Genomic DNA, 17,373 nt, shown 5'->3' with positions numbered 1-17,373 from the left:
GCAGAGGCTTTTTAGGTCGGGTACAATCACTTCTATCTGAACCACTTCTCTTGCCCGCTTCCATCGCTGCAACACCTGTTGACCTGATAACTGCTCTCATATCTGGCAAAGCGAGGGGCGTCCAAAACGACCGTGTCTTTAAACCGCCTACCTTCTCTGGTCCAATCAGGAAAGTGGAAGTACCTTAGATTAGTCAAAATGAAGTACCAACACCTCAGATCAAACTGATAACAAAGTAAATGCACTTCAACTGCTGAAGGATCTAAAGCAACATCTCACTGTACGAGAAGAGATTGTTCCTTTAAACGGGACTTCTTAACGTCCTTATAACGACCTTACAAAGATGGCCGCTCGCTGTGTCCACCTCACATCCTCGATCGTCACCGCCGGACAAAACCGAACCTGCCCGAGCAGCTGAGCGTCAGTCTGGTGTGTAAACAAGGTCAGAGACACTGCAGCAGTCAGACAAACACTTCACACACCGGGCTGCTGTTCGCTCTGCAGGCGACACAAGAAGAAAACTTCCAGAACAAACACCTGAGGAGACAGGTGAGCTGTCTGTAAGACTGTTTGTTATTTTAGCAGGAAGGACTGCAGGGGCAGAGAGTTATGCAACAGTAGCAGCATTCAGGTATAAACTATGTGTTTTTAATGGATGATCAGCTGAAGGTGAACATGTTTGGAGTGAGTCTGTCTGCATCTATTATTCAGCTTTGCCGCAAAGTCACACGACAGGTGAGTGTTTGCATCATGCGCAGTCATCAGCTGGCCTCGAGCTCAGCCTCTCTCTCTCTCTCTCTGCAGAATCTGCTGGGTCATGATTTCCCACCTCAGTCATAAAACTCTCTGATGGAGCATTTCCTCTGCAGGTCTCAGACACTGCAACTCCCAAATCCTGCTCAATTATGTGCCAAAAATGTAACGCAGTGTTTTTGTTGTGCAGCTTCGGCGTGAATCAGCGTTGTTGCATATGGACTTGTTTATTTGACCCACATACAGAAGATAAGATGCTTTATTGTGTAAGCAGCTCAGAAGTCAGGTACAGGGGAGAATAGTCACGTGATGAATCAAATAAAAACAACAATCATATCAGTAATTACTTCGGTGGAGGAGTTGCATTATTAATTTGAGTTATCATGCAGCTTGAAGTGTGAAACTAAGATTTCAATAAAATCCTGCAGAGTTTAACTCACGACGAGGTCTGAGAAGATACTTGATCGACAGGATGTTACTCTGAGACAGTCTGACATTAGATCTGCATCACAGAATCTCCGTTTACAACATAAACATTAAAGGCAACATTTAACAAATAGGCCTACGAGAAAAATCGATTTGTAAACCGAGAAGATGTTGTAAAAAGTAGCCTTCATGTATTTATATCTCTGTTGCTGCCGCTCATATCACAGGTCAGAGTCCATCATCACCAGGACTGTTTATGAACCATAAAATTAGAGATTAATTTCATTGACTTGAACTGGTTGAAGTCAGTCTACTGTTGTCATGGCAAAAGGTTTTTGAATACTAATAAAACATTGCGCTAATATCGAAATGTCGCCGACATATCTGTGCAGTTAAGAGAGCGTGCAGGAGTTTGCTCACGATGTTTCATGGACTCCTCCCTCTCCTGCACACCTGGTTACCTTTTGGATGATATCGATCATGGCCCGACCGAAGTGGGGATTTTTGGGTCTGATACCGATATCGATAATAGGGACACGAAAAATCTGATACCGATATAGTGGCTGATATCTTTCTTGGCTCTATCTATCTTTGCAACTGTAATAAAATGAAACTCATATGTAATGCTATTTGTCTCGTGAATAAATCGATAAATATCGGCGCATATCTGCGATACGATTAGCTGATACCGATAGGCACTGGTTATGTTAATATCGGCCGATATTATCGGCTGGCCGATTAATCGTTCGGGCTCTACAAAGGATCATTAAAATGACAGATTATGTTATTTAAAAACACGTAGTGCTGAAATATGACAAACATTTTGACCACCTTACATCACTCTGTGAACTGGACTCTGCTGTCCAATCAGCTTCAAGGCCGAGTAGACAGAGAGCGAGCTCGTGTGTTTCTGCCGATGACGCGGAGAGAAAGTGAGACAGATTTTATAAGAAACGAGGGAGGGGTAAAAAAAGAAGAGAAGTAGAGAGAGAGCCAGACTGGCAGGCAGCTGTGTGTGTGTGTGTGTGTGTGTGTGTGTGTGTGTGTGTGTGTGTGTGTGTGTGTGCCTGTGTGTGTGAGTGTGTGTGTGTGTGTGTGTGTGTGTGTGTGTGTGTGTGTGTGTGAGTGTGTGTGTCTGTGTGTGTGTGTGTGTGAGCCTGTGTGTGTGTGTGTGTGTGTGTGTGTGTGTGTGTGTGTGTGTGAGTGTGAGTGTGTGTGTGTGTGTGCCTGTGTGTGTGAGTGTGTGTGTCTGTGTGTTTGTGCGTGTGTGCATGTGTGTGTGTGTGTGTGTGAGTGAGTGTGTGTGTGTGTGTCTGTGTGTGTGTGTGTGTCACGTTGCAGTCCAGCTCCAGTTTAACCATCAGGTCTGGGCTCCTGTTTGATCCTCGTCATGTCCAATCAGAAATCTTTTTCTGTTAACGATTCTCGCCGTGCTGAACAGCGAGCGTGACATCGCTCTTAATCATCTGTTTATGAAAACACTGATGTTGTTCTTTGTGCAGCCCCACGTGAACTCTCTATCACGAGTTGAATGATTTACACAACAACACGCCGATGTTTGGGATGTCAACATTAAAGCTCCAGTGATTCAGGCCGACTCCAAAGACGAGTCCTTTCAAGGACCAGAAACTGTGTCACCAAAACCAAAGAAGCTTGTTTTTAACATAGAGCTCTATGGGGACTGACTCACTGCAGGAGACAAACTCTAGTGGACACTCGAGGAACTGCAGCTGTTAAGTTGGACATTTTAACATGGGGCTCTATGGAGACTGACTCACTGCAGGAGACAGACTCTAGTGGACACTCGAGGAACTGCAGCTGTAAAGTTGGACATTTTAACATGGGGCTCTATGGAGACTGACTCACTGCAGGAGACAGACTCTAGTGGACGCTGGAGGAACTGCAGTTTTTGGCACTTCATTTGCTGCTTGATATAACCATGTAGCTACTAACATCCTGTTTCCAGATGTTGTTGGCTGCAAACACAAACAGAAATCAGAGATTTTGCAGGTTGTTAAGATTTAATCTAACATGTTTTTGTGTTGTTTTTTTTCTCTGTAGGAATCTGAAACACAGCAGCCAAGATGATGCAGTGTTTTCACTTCATGGTGGAGCCGGCCAAAACTTTAACGGCTAAGATAAAGGTAACAAGATTTTACAGTCTGGTTTTTGGGACGTACTTGATGTGCTAATAAGGCTACAAACATTTTGTTTTTGTTTTTCTGGTTGACTTTAAGAAGACAGAGCCGCTGTGTGGGGGGAGTTTTGGGGGGAAGTGAAATGAAGCAGGGAGTCTGGAGGAGGGAGGGGGAGTATCTTTGTTTTTCTGCTGACAGGAGCAGAGCCTCCTTGTGCATGTTGATCAGCCTGAGTGTCCGGTTCTTGTCTAGTCTGACCTCATTACTCTGTGAGGATCATGTAAAGCAGCTCTCATGTCCTCTGGTTGTCCTCTCCTCTCTGAAACTGTTTCCTACAGAAAACCTTTTTTTTTTTCTTGCAGGAGTCGAACAAGAGGGCGAAGAAGGAGCAGCCTCTGGATGAGGATCAGCTGTTTATTGTGGATCTGGCCCGAGACCTCAGCCGAGTGTGTCAGGTAACAGTTCAACCAACAAACAGACATACTGAGTTACTAAACAGGCAGAGGCATGGGTCCGACCTGTGGCTCCTTTTTTCTGCTTGTCATTTTCCTCTCTCTCTCCCCCAGATCCCTGACTCCACTGTCCTATCTCTCTAATAAAGGCATAACCCTTCCTCTAAAAATAAATATAAACACAAAGAATAAATTGAAGAGGTCATTTCCAACTCGCCCCATGTTTCTCTCTCTCTCTCTCTCTCATCTCTGCAGAGGTCGTCAGCCCTGGAGCACATCTGGAACCTGGACGACACCTGGCCCTCGTCTCTCTGCAGGGTCTTCATCCTGCAGTGGGCCTCCATGTTAGAGAGCAAGGTACTCCTCTGACTGGGACTACACCTGCTCCAGGTGTGTGTGTGTGTGTGTGTGCAGAGCTCTGTTCATTGCAGCTGTGTGTGTGTGTGTGTGTGTGTGTGTGTTTGCAGAAGAGGCCGATGCAGACGGACGGCTGGCCGGAGATCGATGAGGTCAAACATTCTGATGCGATCAACGAGCAGGAAGTTCTGCAGGCCAAGTCTGTGATCCTCACCTGGATCAAGGACCTGAGGGCTCAGCCCGAGGTGGGGACTCTTTTTTTGTTGCACAAGTGAGGTCATAAATCTGCATTCTTCCCATTGGCCAGCAGGAGGAGGTTGCACAAAGAAGAAGTCACTTTGATTCTTCTCTGTGATTTATTCCCTCAGTAAACATTTCCCCCCCTGACTTTATCGTCTCAATGTCAAGTTTCAAGTCTTCTTCAAGACAGTGTGATGTTCAGTCAGTAAATTATTGTCTCATTTAGAGTCGGGGGGGGGGGGGGGGGGGGGGGGTTCATCTGGCTTCCTGTAAACCAAAAAGAGCTCACAGGACATTAAAGCGAAGTCAATTTAGTAAAAAAACACTAAGTATGACAGGAGAAGAGAGAAACGAGTGGGGACACACATGCAGCAAAGGGTCCCAGCAACTCAACCATCTAGGCTGATGGACAGAAATAGTGATGACATCACTGGGGTTATCACCTCCCCTCCCAAGGTGTTTCATCCGACGACATGACTGACTCTATTCCTCTGACTAACACCTTCATCCCCCCTGCAGCAGAGCGTGTGGCCCGGTGAACCAGTAGCAAAGGTTCTGGACGACCTGCAGTCTGCCTGGCGTTGGGGCCGCGCTCCGAACCTGCAGACCGCCATGGAGCTTGTGATGTGGACTTTGATGCTGCAGAGACCCGATAAGGTGAGCGATGTACTCCTCGTGTGTTACCTGCAGCTCCTGTCTCGATTGTGCAGGTGTTAACACACACACCTCTTTTGTCCCTGCAGGACACCATACCGCAGCAGTGGCTCATGTGGAAGCAGCGCATGCAGAAGATCGGTTTGTAAAAATCTAAACTGAGTTACTGAGATCAAGTTTGATCTGAATCAGAAGGTTTCATGAGTCTGTTTTTTTTTTAATCTCCCTTCAGGTGCCATCTCCTACGTTCCTCAGCCAGGTGAGTGAGCGCTGCACGTCAGCATGAACACCTGAAGATTTTTTTAACAGTCATTCAATTAAAGGCTTTATATGTGATTTCTTGATCCAGCAGATGTCGCCCTTGAGCACCAGCATGAAACCAAAACAATTCGAGCTGCATTGTTGTGTTAGCATGCTAATGCTAGCGAGCTTTATTATGCTCGTATCTTCACACTGCATGTAAATTTACCTGAAATGAGCGTGATCTAGAAACACAGTTAAGCAGTGAGTACAGTATGTTATTCTTCTTTTCTCTAGTCCCTCAATTAAACAACTTTTATACACGAGGGGAGGAGTCAGCTGGCCGTCCTGGCGATGTAAACAAACTGAAGATATGACTCAGAAAACTCTGAAAACATCACAGACAGTGGGACTCTGGTGTTACACCCATTGTAGACAGTCATGACTCACAGAGTTATTTTCAGAGGATATACTTGATTTATATTACATTTAAGTGTGAAACATCACATATAAAGCCTTTAAACCACACCTGTAGAGTCAGGTAACACACACAGCAGCATGTTGTAAACACTTTCTCTTCTCTCTTACAGTGTGGGACTGGATCTCAGACGCTGCAGGTAAAACATTCATGACTCACCTTAATCTGAACCTGAAGCAGGGGGTTAATATAAACCCAGCCAGGTGATGTTTACCTGTATTGTTGTTAATCGTGATGTTTACCTGTATTGTTGTTAATTGTGATGTTTACCTGTATTGTTGTTAATTGTGATGTTTACCTGCAGTGGAGGTGACTCTGGACTTGGACACGGCGAACCCCGACCTGCTCATCACTAACGAGAAGAAGATGCGCTGCGGCTTTGAGAGGAAGGATATCCCAAACTACCACCAGAGGTTTGACGGCTGGTGGTGCGCCGTCGGGGTGGAGGGCTTCGGCTCGGGCCGTCACTACTGGGAGGTGGAGGTGGGCGAGCGGGACTGGCGCCTGGGCGTGGCCAAAGAGTCGGCCCTGCGGAAAGGGTTCAAGTCCCTGAACACGGACACGGGTTACCTGAGCCTGCGGCTGGAGAGAGGCAGCGAGCTGAAGGCGCTGACCGTGCCCTACACCGCCCTGCCGCCGGGCCTCATCCCCCGCAAGGTGGGTGTCTACCTCGACTACAACTGTGGCCAGCTGTCGTTCTACGACGCCGACAGACACCTGCACATCTACACCTACAACGAGAGCTTCACCGAGAAGCTGTTCCCCTTGTTTGGAACCGTGGAGATCGTCAGGGATCTGGTGATCAAATCTCCGGCTGCTAAGAGTCAGTGTCTGTGCCCGACCTCCTGCATCTGGGCTTAAACCCGTCACTTTTAAAAACACCTAGATATCAAATAAAGCAGGTTAAACAATCCGATCCTGATGTAAACACATCGTCTCCTCAGTGTGACCTCTCTCTCTTGCTCTCTCTTCTGCTGCTGCTTTAAACGTGATCGTTGCACTTCTTCCTCTCTGTAGAGCTGTGCTTAATCTCTCCGCTCACTCACGATGTGTTTTCATATATCTCTAAAAGGACACCTGTAGTATTATCGTCCTGTAATGTGCAATATTAACCCTGCAGTAAGAACGCATTCCTGTGAATGATCAATAAACCAAAAACATGTCAGTTATCTTTTTGTCTGTTTCTGTTTCTGCACACAAAATAACTTCCAGACGATCTGAGCTGCAGGAGACGTTCTCCACATAAAGTAAATAAATATATATATATAAATATATATATATATATATAAAGTTAAATATCTGATCTTTTAAACTAGAATGTCTTGTCTTGGATTAATTTATTAAGCTTAAAAGATAAAAGGGGTAGGACTGGATAAGTTATTTAACTTCATCCTACACCATTTTCAAACATGGACTGGTTAAGGAACCCAGGTCGACCTGAGGACCAGGGGGTACCCTGATGGTCCGGGTCCATATGGTACTAGAAAAGGCTGGGTTACCAACAGCACACTGAATCTGATTCTTTGAACATTTTAAGTACATCTTCTTGATTTTACTTTATTCCTTTAACTTGTGCAGAAAGTTGAATTACGATACTGTGTTTCTGCTACCATCATTTAGACAAAAATTGAAAACTGGAAAACCAAACTCAAGATCTGTGAAAGTGTGGGATGATGACAGTGTACTTGCTTTACAAGGCTGTTTTGAATGTACCGACTGGGAAGTGTTTGAATGCACAGATATAAATGAACATACTGATGTAGTAACATCTTACATTAATTTCTGTGTAGATAATGTGATCCCTACCAAACAAACAAAAATATATGCAAAAACTAAACCCTGGATTACCGCTGAGATAAAAAAAAAATTAATTGAAAAACAACAAGCTTTTAAAATAAATGACAGACATAAAGGGAAACTAATATAAAGAGATATACAAATGAAAATGAACGAAGCAAAAATGGACTACAAAGCTAAAGTTGAGCAACTACTTACAGACAATAAAGGAAGGGAGGCTTGGCGTGGAATTAAAACAATGATTGGCTTGAACTCCGAACAGAATAATGCTTCATATACAATTGAATTTGCCAATGACATTAACAACTTCTTTGCACGATATGATTCCTGAGGCAGACTGGAGAAAATATGGCACTCCTATTCAAATAACAACTGAGGAAGTGCAGTTTGCCTTTTCCAAGATTAATGTGAGGAAATCCATCGGCCCAGATGGGTTAGACGGTAATACACTTAAAAAATGCTGTAAGCAGTTAGGTCCTGTGTTCACACAACTTTTCCAAGCTCCCTTAAATTCACAATTAATCCCAAAATCATGAAAAATATCTAAAATTATCCCATTAGCAAAAAAGACAAGCCCCTCTGAATTCAATGATTTTAGACCCATTGCTCTGACCTCAGTTGTCATGAAATGTTTCGAGCACATTGTTTTACCTTACTTAAGGTCTGAAACAGTCAAATCGATCCCCTACAATTTGCATATCGAGCAAAGAGAGGTGTTGAGGATGCAACGGCTGCATTTCTTAACCAAGTTTATAAACACTTGGAAACACCATCATCTTATGTGCGTATACTGTTTGCTGATTTCTCATCTGCCTTTAACACTGTCCAGATACAACTATTGGCTGTGAAGCTGTGTAGTATGGGAGTTAACCACACCCTTATTAGGTGGATTCATAACTTCCTTTCTGAAAGGCAGCAGTTTGTTACCATCCATGGGAAAAACTCTTCAGTAATTAGCACTCACACTGGGGTACCACAAGGGTGTGTCCTCTCACCTTTGTTGTTTACTTTGTACACCAATGACTGTACAAGTCATCATGACAACTGTAAATTAAATAAGTATGCAGATGATGTTGCTCTGATAGGTCTTTTAAATGACAATGAGACCAATTACAGAGCTGAGCTAGACAACTTTTACAACTGGTGCTCTGATAATACATTGATTTTAAATACAAAGAAAACCAAAGAAATTATTACTGATTTTAGAAGACAGTCATCTCTCTCCCCTGTAAATATGAAGGACACAGAAATTGAAATTGTACCAGAGTATAAGTATCTTGGCACAATAATTGACAACAAACTGACATGGAACACCAACACAAAAGCAAGGTATGCAAAGGCTCAACAGCGCCTCTACTTTTTGAGGAAACTAAAACATTTTAATGTTGACAGCACTATGCTGAAATTATTTTACAAGACTTTTATTGAAAGTGTGCTGACCTTATGTATTCAATGTGGGGGAGGAGCACTGTCCTTACAAAATAGGAATAAACTGGACAAGGTTGTTAAACTAGGCAGCAAGATAACTGGGAAGCAAATGTACAGCATTTCTTTCCTGACAGACCGGTACACAGTGAATTTAGCCATCAAGATCACAGCTGACCCTCTGCACCTCCTTTGGTCAGAGTATGAACTCTTGAATTCAGGGCGCAGGTGCAGAATGCCCAGGATGAGGACTAAAAAAGGCATTACATCCTTTGTACTGCGCAGTATTCAGCTGCTTAATAAGAACTGATTATACAGGACGTGTGTTTTTATGTGTTCTTATGTGCTGTCCTGTAAATTTTTGTTTGTATTGTGTTTTTTAGATCTCTGTGAAAGGCAAATTCCCCTAGGGGCAATAAAGGTTTCATTCAATTGAGATTTACTGTTTTAGTTTAAATAAATTTGTGTCCACTCACGTTTCTTCATTTCGCTGCACATGATGACATATTAACTTCTCCTGTGTGTCTGCTTCTTCTTACCATGCACCCTGACATCAGTGTAATTCCCTCTAGTGGCCAGCAGAGTTCACTAAAACCACCCAAGACACCATCTAATGTAAGATTTGTTTAATGACACTTTTTCAAATATAGCAGATAACAATCCCAAAAATAAAGATCCATCTTCTCCTGCAGCATTAAATGGAAACTATACAACATGTGACTCGAGGATTGTCTCTTTTTATTCTTTATGATATCGTAACAGCGTTCTGATGAAAGGCAAATTTTACACAAGTTTGATTTTATATGTCTGAGACCAACAGAGGCAGGAAGTGATGTCATTAAAATCCCTCTAACCACAAAGACTTTGATATGTTTCTGATGACGGGTGTGTCGTTTCTTTAATCACAGCTGATTAAAAAACAAACACGTTCAGTCATTTAAAGCTGATTTGTAGTAAATAAGACTCTTTTTTTCTAATTTAAACTCTAATAGTTCACTCTAAATTTCCAGTTATATAAAAATACAGTTTGAGGATCAAAGTTGATTCATTAAATTAAACATGTCCTGTGGGTTCTGTTTTTTCTTTGTTCGATGTACGCAAAGTTCTGCAGGTAGCACCATAAACTCAGATGTTTGGATCGTATCGTCACCGAGCAGCTGAAGCACAACGTTCCTCTCTAACGAGCTCAGGATTCTGGAGCGGCAGTGGCACTTCATCTCTAAAGGCACGAACAAAATTAACGACTCGTTTGCAAACAGTTACCCAGATTAAAGGAGCGATATGTAACTCTGACCCCTAGTGTTTAAAATGGGTACTGCAGTCTAAATTCTAAACATTGTAGAGAGCTGTCTCCCCTCCTCCTCTCTAGAGTCAATGCTCACACAGGTTGCCATGTGGTGGACACTGAAGCTGCATGGGTCTGTAAACCTTTCTGTGTTCTAACCTCTCTCCATTTTTCAAAAGCATCTCCAATATTGATCCTAGTTTGAGCACGTTTCTGCTCGTGGAGCTTATTAGAAACATGCAGAGGCTTTTTAGGTCGGGTACAATCACTTCTATCTGAACCACTTCTCTTGCCTGCTTCCATCACTGCAACACCTGTTGACCTGATAACTGCTCTCATATCTGTCAAACCGAGGGGCGTCCAAAACGGCCGTGTGGGGGGTGTCTTAAAAGCGCCTACCTTCTCTGGTCCAAACAAATCCAGAGCATTCAGGACCAGAATCTAAAGTTAGAAGGAGGACATACTGGCTGCTGCATTGTTGTCAGAGAAGCCAGCACTTCAACATAGCATGTTTCCTTTATGTCTGATCATGTAGTAAGATCACTATATCATTTTACTCACTACACTGCTCACTGATTGGATCTTAAAATCATGAAACTGAAACCACACCCAACACCTTAAATAAAAGAAATAAAATCGTGGAGGAAAAGCAACTTTCTGAACTTATCCACGTCGGTGGCTCAGAAAGAACTTCAGAGAAACAAAATGTTCAAACTCATAAAAATGTTTGTCTGTAACACAAAGAGAAACTGTAACAATAAAAGCTCCAAGATAAAGATGAATCCTGGAGAACCCAAACCCAATTAAATATAACCTGTTGTTTGATGTTTTTGGTTTTCTCTTTCACGTCCGTCTGTTTTTAAATAAATCCCAAACTCTCGTTGTTGATGTTTTTAAGCAGCGCTGTTTACTGTTTGTCCCGACTGATCATCGGCTGAGCCTAAATGTAAAATCACACCCGTCACCTGAAGAGTCAGCGACCTTAGAACGCAGTTTCATAACGTCTGCTTTTTCAGCAGAATGAAGTAAACCAGGTCAACACAAGTCCTGCAGCACCGACCAGGATTTAAAGCCAAACAGGTAAAAACGTTCTCTGCGTCGAATCGTCTCGCCGCAAAATACTTGAACAGTGATCAACCAATCAGAGAAAGAGGAAAGCAGGGGCTCGGACTACAGAAGAATCACATGGATTTAAACCCAGCAGCAGCAGAGGGAATCTGCTGAATCTAAAGAGATGTGTCCAAAATGTAGACAGAACCTGCTTTTCTTTTTTTTTTTGGCATTAAATAGTCTCTTGGGTGTGATCTTTAGAGAAACGTTTCATCGTTGCAGCTCTGCGTTGCTCCCCTCCTGCAGATTTGTACTCGGATCAGAGAGCGTCTGAGGAGAGTTTCTGATCCGCTCTGTCTCCTCCTCTTTCCTCTTCTCCTCCTCAGCTTTCTGTTTCTCCGCCTTGGTCTTGAACCTCAGCCCGTGGCCTGTGTGAAGGACAGAGTCATTACTTCATATCCTGCTGTGTTCTCACATCAGCTCACTCCGACTTCCTGCAGAATAAATACAAGGAGGCTGGAGGAGAAACTTGTTTTGTGCAGGTGTGAAAGCACTTCCTGTTAGAGTAATTTTAACCCTCATGCATCACTATGGACATTTTGTTCAAATGTTTCCTCTTCATCTGTCCATCATTTTGTCTGTGTTAGTGCATATGGCACCATTTTTTGTAAGAAAATCTCTCTCTTTACAAATTTTGGAATGCACCTTTCAATAGATCAATTGAACACTGGTAATCATGTAATCAAACTGTCATTTAAAGGGTTAAATTCCTGATAATTATTCAATATTGATAGTTTTGAGCAGGGCTGGAGTTGTTTAAGAAATTTATGCAAAAAAAGTAGAAAAGAAATATCAATCTGTTCTATTTTTTATATCAGTTTTTGTAAATTGGACATTTTCACCCTCCGATGTCCAAACAGGGAACTACATTTTAAATCTGATGCTACACAAAAACTAACAATGCATCAAAGTCAATATTTTGGATAATCTTTGACATATGCAAGACTGATTTAAAAAAAATCCCCCAGCCACCAAACATTTGTTACTTGGAAAATAACTAATTTGTGTTTTTTTTCTTCAATTACAACAGTGACATCAAGAAACCAAACTGGCATTTAAAGGGTTAAATTCCTGATAATTATTTAATATTTATTAGTTTTGAGCAGGGCTGAAGTTGTTTAAGAGATGTATGCAGAAAAAAGTAGAAGAAAATATCAATCTGTTCTATTTTTATAGCAGTTTTTTGTAAGTGGACATTTTTGTCCTTAGTGACTTAAGATTGTCGTAAATTAAACTGATGCCTGAGGGTTAAGGAGCTTTAAAGGAGCTCAAACGAACGAGCGTCTAGCGGCTGTTTTTTCTCCGAGTATGTGAGCAGCTACCCGTTAAACCTTCTGGTGTGTTTGAGTACTCACTGGGACAGTCGGCCACCTCCTTGAACGCCTTCTTCTTACAGCAGCCTCGACACAGATTAAAAACGCACTTATTCCCCTGCAGAGGAAAAAACAAGAAAACGTTACATTGTGGTGTTTGATCTGTGATGGCGTGCAGCATGCGTCTGTTCAGCGCCGCTTACCTTCGGGTTCCCGCACTGATCACATTTGACGTACTTTGCTGTGGAGGGAGAGAGAAAAGCGGCAGCGGGGTCAGTATCAGAAGGCTGATCCTCCTGATTCTTCTCAAAACGTTTGAAACAATCTGAGAGTTCAGGTCGGACTCACGTTTGTGTTCGGGACAGAAGTTCTTGTGCGGGTTTCTGGATCTCTTCTTCTGCTTGTTTTTGGAGAGCGTGTCCGCAGCTCCGTCCGAGTCCTCCAGTGCCCTCTTCTGACACACCGCCCTCTTCACCTCTGAACCCTGCCCGTTACCGTTGGCAACCGGATCCTTTGGCCTGAGAGGAGCAGTTGATTACAGATCTTTTTAAAACCCGCTGATTGTAAACTTTGTCTCGCTGACGGGGGGGTTTGACTCACGGTGGTCTGATGTACGGCTGACAGATCCAGTGAGGAAACGGCAGACTGCTCTCCTTCTCTTCTGAGTCCTTTCCTTTAGCGATCTCCTCCTGCTCACACACAAAGACTGAGTTAAAAAAAGACTTTTGTACGAGGAGTGTGAGGCGTTTACACACTCTGTGTTCTGTTACCTGACATCGCAGCCTCAGCTGTTTGCTGACGTTGGCCAAACCCTCGAGGTTCTTCACCTTGGCCAACTCCTCCCTCAGGTCCTGATGGATCTGTAGCCTGAACACACACACACAGATAAATCACACAGCTGCTAGTCAGCTATTTGGAACTCCTCCTGGAAACTTCAGAAGTCAGAGAGCGAGAGCGAGAGAGAGAGAGAGACATACGTGTGGTGCCAGAGCTTGAAGAGGTGGGCTCGTACGTAGGACAGCGTGCAGGGCGGATGCTGCTTCACCACCTCCAGATACTCCTCGGCCATCTCCCACACGGGGGGGCTGCGGCCTTCAAACAGGGCGGGGTTGTGTAGGTTACCCTCTTCAAAAAAAACACAGTCACAGTCAGATTCACTTTATTAGCTTTGTCTTAAAACACTTTTGAAATAGGTTAAATAAATGTGGTAACGACCTGCACTCATGACTCCCTGCACGCCGCTCTCCTGAATGCAGCGCTCCACATCACTCAGGTGTTGGATGTTTCCATTTGCAAACACGGGAATATTAACCGCCTTCCTGTAGATAAAAATACACCAGAGATACTAAAATACGTTGTGGTTGAGGACTCTTATCCCTTACATTATTATTATTATTTATTTTTTTATTATTATATAATAATATAATTAATTAATATAATTATTTTAAAGCTCAAGTTATATAAAATCCACTTCCCCATGTTCCTCTAACACTAACTATGTCTCTAGCCCGTCTACAAACCCCCCAATGATGAGAAAAGTCCATCCTCTCCGTCTTCTGCCTGCTCCACTTTTCAGAAAATGATTTTCCCTTCATGACATCACAAAGGGCAGTAGCCCCTCCCCCAGGTGGGTGAAACTCCCACAGCTAGGTGTTTGTTCTGCCCTCTGAGTCTGCCTTCTCACCTTAAACAATAGGACATGGAGAGAGAAAGCCCGAGACCACCTAGGCCTTTCAGAGAGGGGGCGTGGTCAGACACAGTTCATTTACATTTAAAGGTACAGACACAGAAACAGACTGTTCTGAGCAGGGCTGAAATAGAGGGGTTTATAGACATGATCAAATACAGGATCAGAGTGGATTTAGAACAAGAAACTTCACAAACATGTTTTGAGGAGCTCTGAGACTTATTTACACTGAAGAAGAGGAGGAGAATATGTGACCTTTAATATAAAAAAAATAAACAGTAGAGGATCTCTCAGATGACACCTGAGCTCTAAACCCTTTTTCAGTCCTGAAACACACATCGTGTTGATGCAACAAGCCTGAGCTTGCAGAATGTCACTTGATTTGTTAAATCCAAGGGTTTAAAAGTCACAGGTTTGACTGAAGGAGGAGACAGTTCTGCCCATCACCGAAAAACCACTGAATTATTAGTTTGGAGCTGCAGAAACGTTTGTACTCTACATGAAACAAATATGAAGGTGAAGGTGACGTACCTCACGGCCTTGATGTGCTCCCAGCTGGCGATCCCCGTCATGGCTCCTTTCTGGTCTTTGGTCCGGCCGTGCACCGTCAGCAGCTGGGAACAGAGTCAGGACCTTTAAAGACCTTTGTTACGCTCTATGAAACAAACTGTTTTAAAGACGGATTTGACAGATGAACACATTTAAAGTTCTCTCACCTGACATCCAGCCTTCTCCAGCATCTGGGCGTAACGGACCGTCTTCTCCGTCTCCTTGAACACGCGGATCTTACACGTGATCGGCACAGAGAGCTTCTCATTGGCTAACCTGACTGTGATGTAAGCAGGGGGGGGGGGGATGAGGAAACAGAACACACACATTAATCAAACTCAGGAGGAGATTTCCCTCGAGTGGCACAACACTTTATTTCAACAGAGATCCTTCAGGAGTCACTGAATTAAAACACAGACTTACTCATTTTCTCCAACAGCTCCCATTCGTCTTGAAGAAAAACTCCATAATGACCTGAGAAACCAGCATCAAGACCAGTTAAGATTTACTTTCCTTGTTTTCAGTGACATCACTGTAAGTGTCTTTACTTGGACAAAAAAGAGCAGACACAGATGACAGGACAGTTTCTGCAGGACCTGTGTGTACCTCTCTTGGCGATCATCTGTGGACAGCCCAGGTTGAGGTCGATGGCGTCGCAGTAATCCTGAGCCAGCAGAGCGGCCTGCAGGAACACCTCCGGATCATTGGCACAAAACTGACAAACAGAGAATAACGCACACGTCATTTACCGGCAACACACGAGGAACAATGTTGGAGCACATGGTGATAAACCGGCTGCAGAGTTGATCCTCACCTGTGTGATGAGAGGTCTGTCCTCCTCACACACCTCGTTGTACAGGTTCTCTCTCCTGTAGTTGGCGTCGCGGACAAACACCTGAGCGTGCAGCATGGGCGTGTAGCAGAGATGAGCGCCGTGACGACGGCTCAGCAGGCGCCACGCCAGCTCGCTCTGGTCCACCATCGGGGCCACCACATAGCGAGCCTCTTTCAGGGTCTTCCTCCAGAACTCAAAGCCCTGGAGCTTCGCCATCACTGCTGACGGCACCACACAAAAAAAACACAACAACAAAGACGCTGTAACGCAATGGCTGACGTTTTCCCCCCCCATCAGCTCATCAGGGAGTTTGTGGTCGTTCCTGTGATTGTTCCTTTTATTTTGGAGCTGTAGATCATGAAATCTGGAGCGTTAGAGTTTAAAAAATGTAAATAAAGTTCTCTAAATAAACATCTCGTAGCAGAATGTAGCCCCGTGTGTTCCTCACTGCACTCATGCTTTGTGAAAATAAAACAAGCACTTTGAATACTTAAGTGTTTTTTTAAAGGAGGAACTGAAGAAGTTGAACTCTGAGGACCAGGAGGATACTCTAGTTGTGTACTTGGTCCAGCACTGGTTGCCATGGCTACCTTCTAAAGACTGAGGTCACACCTGAGTCAGGTGTGTTTGAATTACAGGATGTAGCCAGCTAGCTACAAAATTAATAATCAAAAGGTTAATTAAAATGTCATTAAAATCATGTCAACATATTCTTCTTCGGGTCTTTCTGCCTCTGACCTCATGGTTGTTGTCACCACAAGCAGTTAGCTAGGTGTGTGTGTGTGTGTGTGTGTGTGTGTGTGTGTGTGTGTGTGTGTGTGTGTGTGTGTGTGTGTGTGTGTGTGTGTGTGTGTGTGTGTGTGTGTGTGTGTGTGTGTGTGTTAGCATGCAGAGCTAACATCAGTCAGTGGACATGCAGCACGTGATGCACACACGCAAACAAATACACACACGCACGCACGCACGCACACACATACGCGCGCGCGCACACACACAAACACGCGCGCGCACACACACACACACACACACACACACACACACACACACACACACACACACACACACACACTGTGACCATTTAAGCATGAAATTAATCACATTAATGTTCCTAACACGTCGTCGCGCGCAGCTCCGGTAACCTGCTATCTGAACATATTTATAAATATTTCCATAATTTGCTGTTTTTACCTGAAATGCGGCGAGATTCGTTGTTTCCTCCCAGCAGCACTGTCCAACAGTGTGCAGCAGCGAAATAACGCCGGCAGGAAACGTTTCCTGAAACTCTTCTTCGTCTTCTTTTTTCCCGGTTTATTCCGGATGGGGATCAGCCTCGAGGATTCATTACCGTCACCTGCTGGAGGGAGGACTAAAGTCATCTACGTAATTTATTAAACCTAAAGAATAGTCCCAAAGAAAAGAAGAAATTAAATACAAAATAAACAACAAAATAATAATGATTTAATAAAATAAAATAGAAAACAAAACAAAATACATTTTAGAATGCAAAAAAAAAAGAATGCAAAAAACACACACAATTATCATAAAAATGGACACTAAATCTCTGTAAATCTTTATAAATATATATATATATATATATATATATATATATATATATATATATATAACATCAAAAT

The 17,373-nt window shown here is 43.4% G+C and overlaps 2 protein-coding genes across 3 annotated transcripts; one reads left to right on the top strand and one right to left on the bottom strand.

Annotated features, from left to right (window-relative positions):
* The first annotated feature begins 390 nt into the window (after window positions 1-390).
* si:ch211-120g10.1 (butyrophilin subfamily 3 member A1) lies at window positions 391-6,907 on the top strand. Its single transcript, XM_020651614.3, has 10 exons — window positions 391-549; window positions 3,241-3,323; window positions 3,680-3,772; window positions 4,025-4,126; window positions 4,237-4,371; window positions 4,886-5,023; window positions 5,110-5,161; window positions 5,253-5,279; window positions 5,851-5,877; window positions 6,043-6,907. The coding sequence occupies exons 2-10, from the start codon at window positions 3,264-3,266 to the stop codon at window positions 6,597-6,599; spliced, it is 1,191 nt and encodes a 396-aa protein (XP_020507270.1). The 5' UTR covers window positions 391-549; window positions 3,241-3,263; the 3' UTR covers window positions 6,600-6,907.
* Window positions 6,908-9,571: 2,664 nt separating this feature from the next.
* dus1l (dihydrouridine synthase 1-like (S. cerevisiae)) lies at window positions 9,572-17,017 on the bottom strand. 2 transcript variants are annotated; one of them, XM_020651601.3, is made up of 14 exons: window positions 16,928-17,017; window positions 15,719-15,957; window positions 15,511-15,619; window positions 15,328-15,378; window positions 15,072-15,184; window positions 14,887-14,969; window positions 13,884-13,987; window positions 13,646-13,793; window positions 13,439-13,535; window positions 13,269-13,357; window positions 13,017-13,186; window positions 12,872-12,909; window positions 12,711-12,786; window positions 9,572-11,723 (listed from the first exon to the last, which is right to left on the bottom strand). In XM_020651601.3, exons 2-14 carry the CDS (start codon window positions 15,953-15,955, stop codon window positions 11,566-11,568), a joined length of 1,473 nt encoding a protein of 490 aa, XP_020507257.1. In that variant the 5' UTR covers window positions 15,956-15,957; window positions 16,928-17,017; the 3' UTR covers window positions 9,572-11,565. The 2 variants fall into 2 exon arrangements, with proteins under 2 accessions (XP_020507257.1, XP_020507258.1); XM_020651602.3 differs by having other exon boundaries at window positions 15,719-15,960; window positions 16,928-17,005.
* Between the last annotated feature and the right edge of the window lie 356 nt (window positions 17,018-17,373).

Source organism: Labrus bergylta, chromosome 16, assembly GCF_963930695.1.
Source record: "Labrus bergylta chromosome 16, fLabBer1.1, whole genome shotgun sequence".
Lineage (NCBI taxonomy): Eukaryota > Metazoa > Chordata > Actinopteri > Labriformes > Labridae > Labrus > Labrus bergylta.
The sequence above is the reverse complement of the archived record's forward strand: the minus strand, read 5'-3'. Positions and strand labels throughout refer to the sequence as shown.

Bases quoted from the DNA above. Each gene is read 5' to 3' on its own strand.
- dus1l (XM_020651601.3), bottom strand. From the start codon at position 15,955: ATGGCGAAGCTCCAGGGCTTTGAGTTCTGGAGGAAGACCCTGAAAGAG. The intron at 14,970-15,071 runs GTGAGAGAACTT...CTCTGTTCCCAG, and splicing joins TGGAGAAGGCTGGATGTCAG to CTGCTGACGGTGCACGGCCG. The intron at 13,358-13,438 runs GTAACAGAACAC...GTGTGTGAGCAG, and splicing joins AGCTGAGGCTGCGATGTCAG to GAGGAGATCGCTAAAGGAAA.
- si:ch211-120g10.1 (XM_020651614.3), top strand. From the start codon at position 3,264: ATGATGCAGTGTTTTCACTTCATGGTGGAGCCGGCCAAAACTTTAACG. The intron at 3,324-3,679 runs GTAACAAGATTT...TTTTTCTTGCAG, and splicing joins CTTTAACGGCTAAGATAAAG to GAGTCGAACAAGAGGGCGAA. The intron at 5,162-5,252 runs GTTTGTAAAAAT...ATCTCCCTTCAG, and splicing joins GCAGCGCATGCAGAAGATCG to GTGCCATCTCCTACGTTCCT.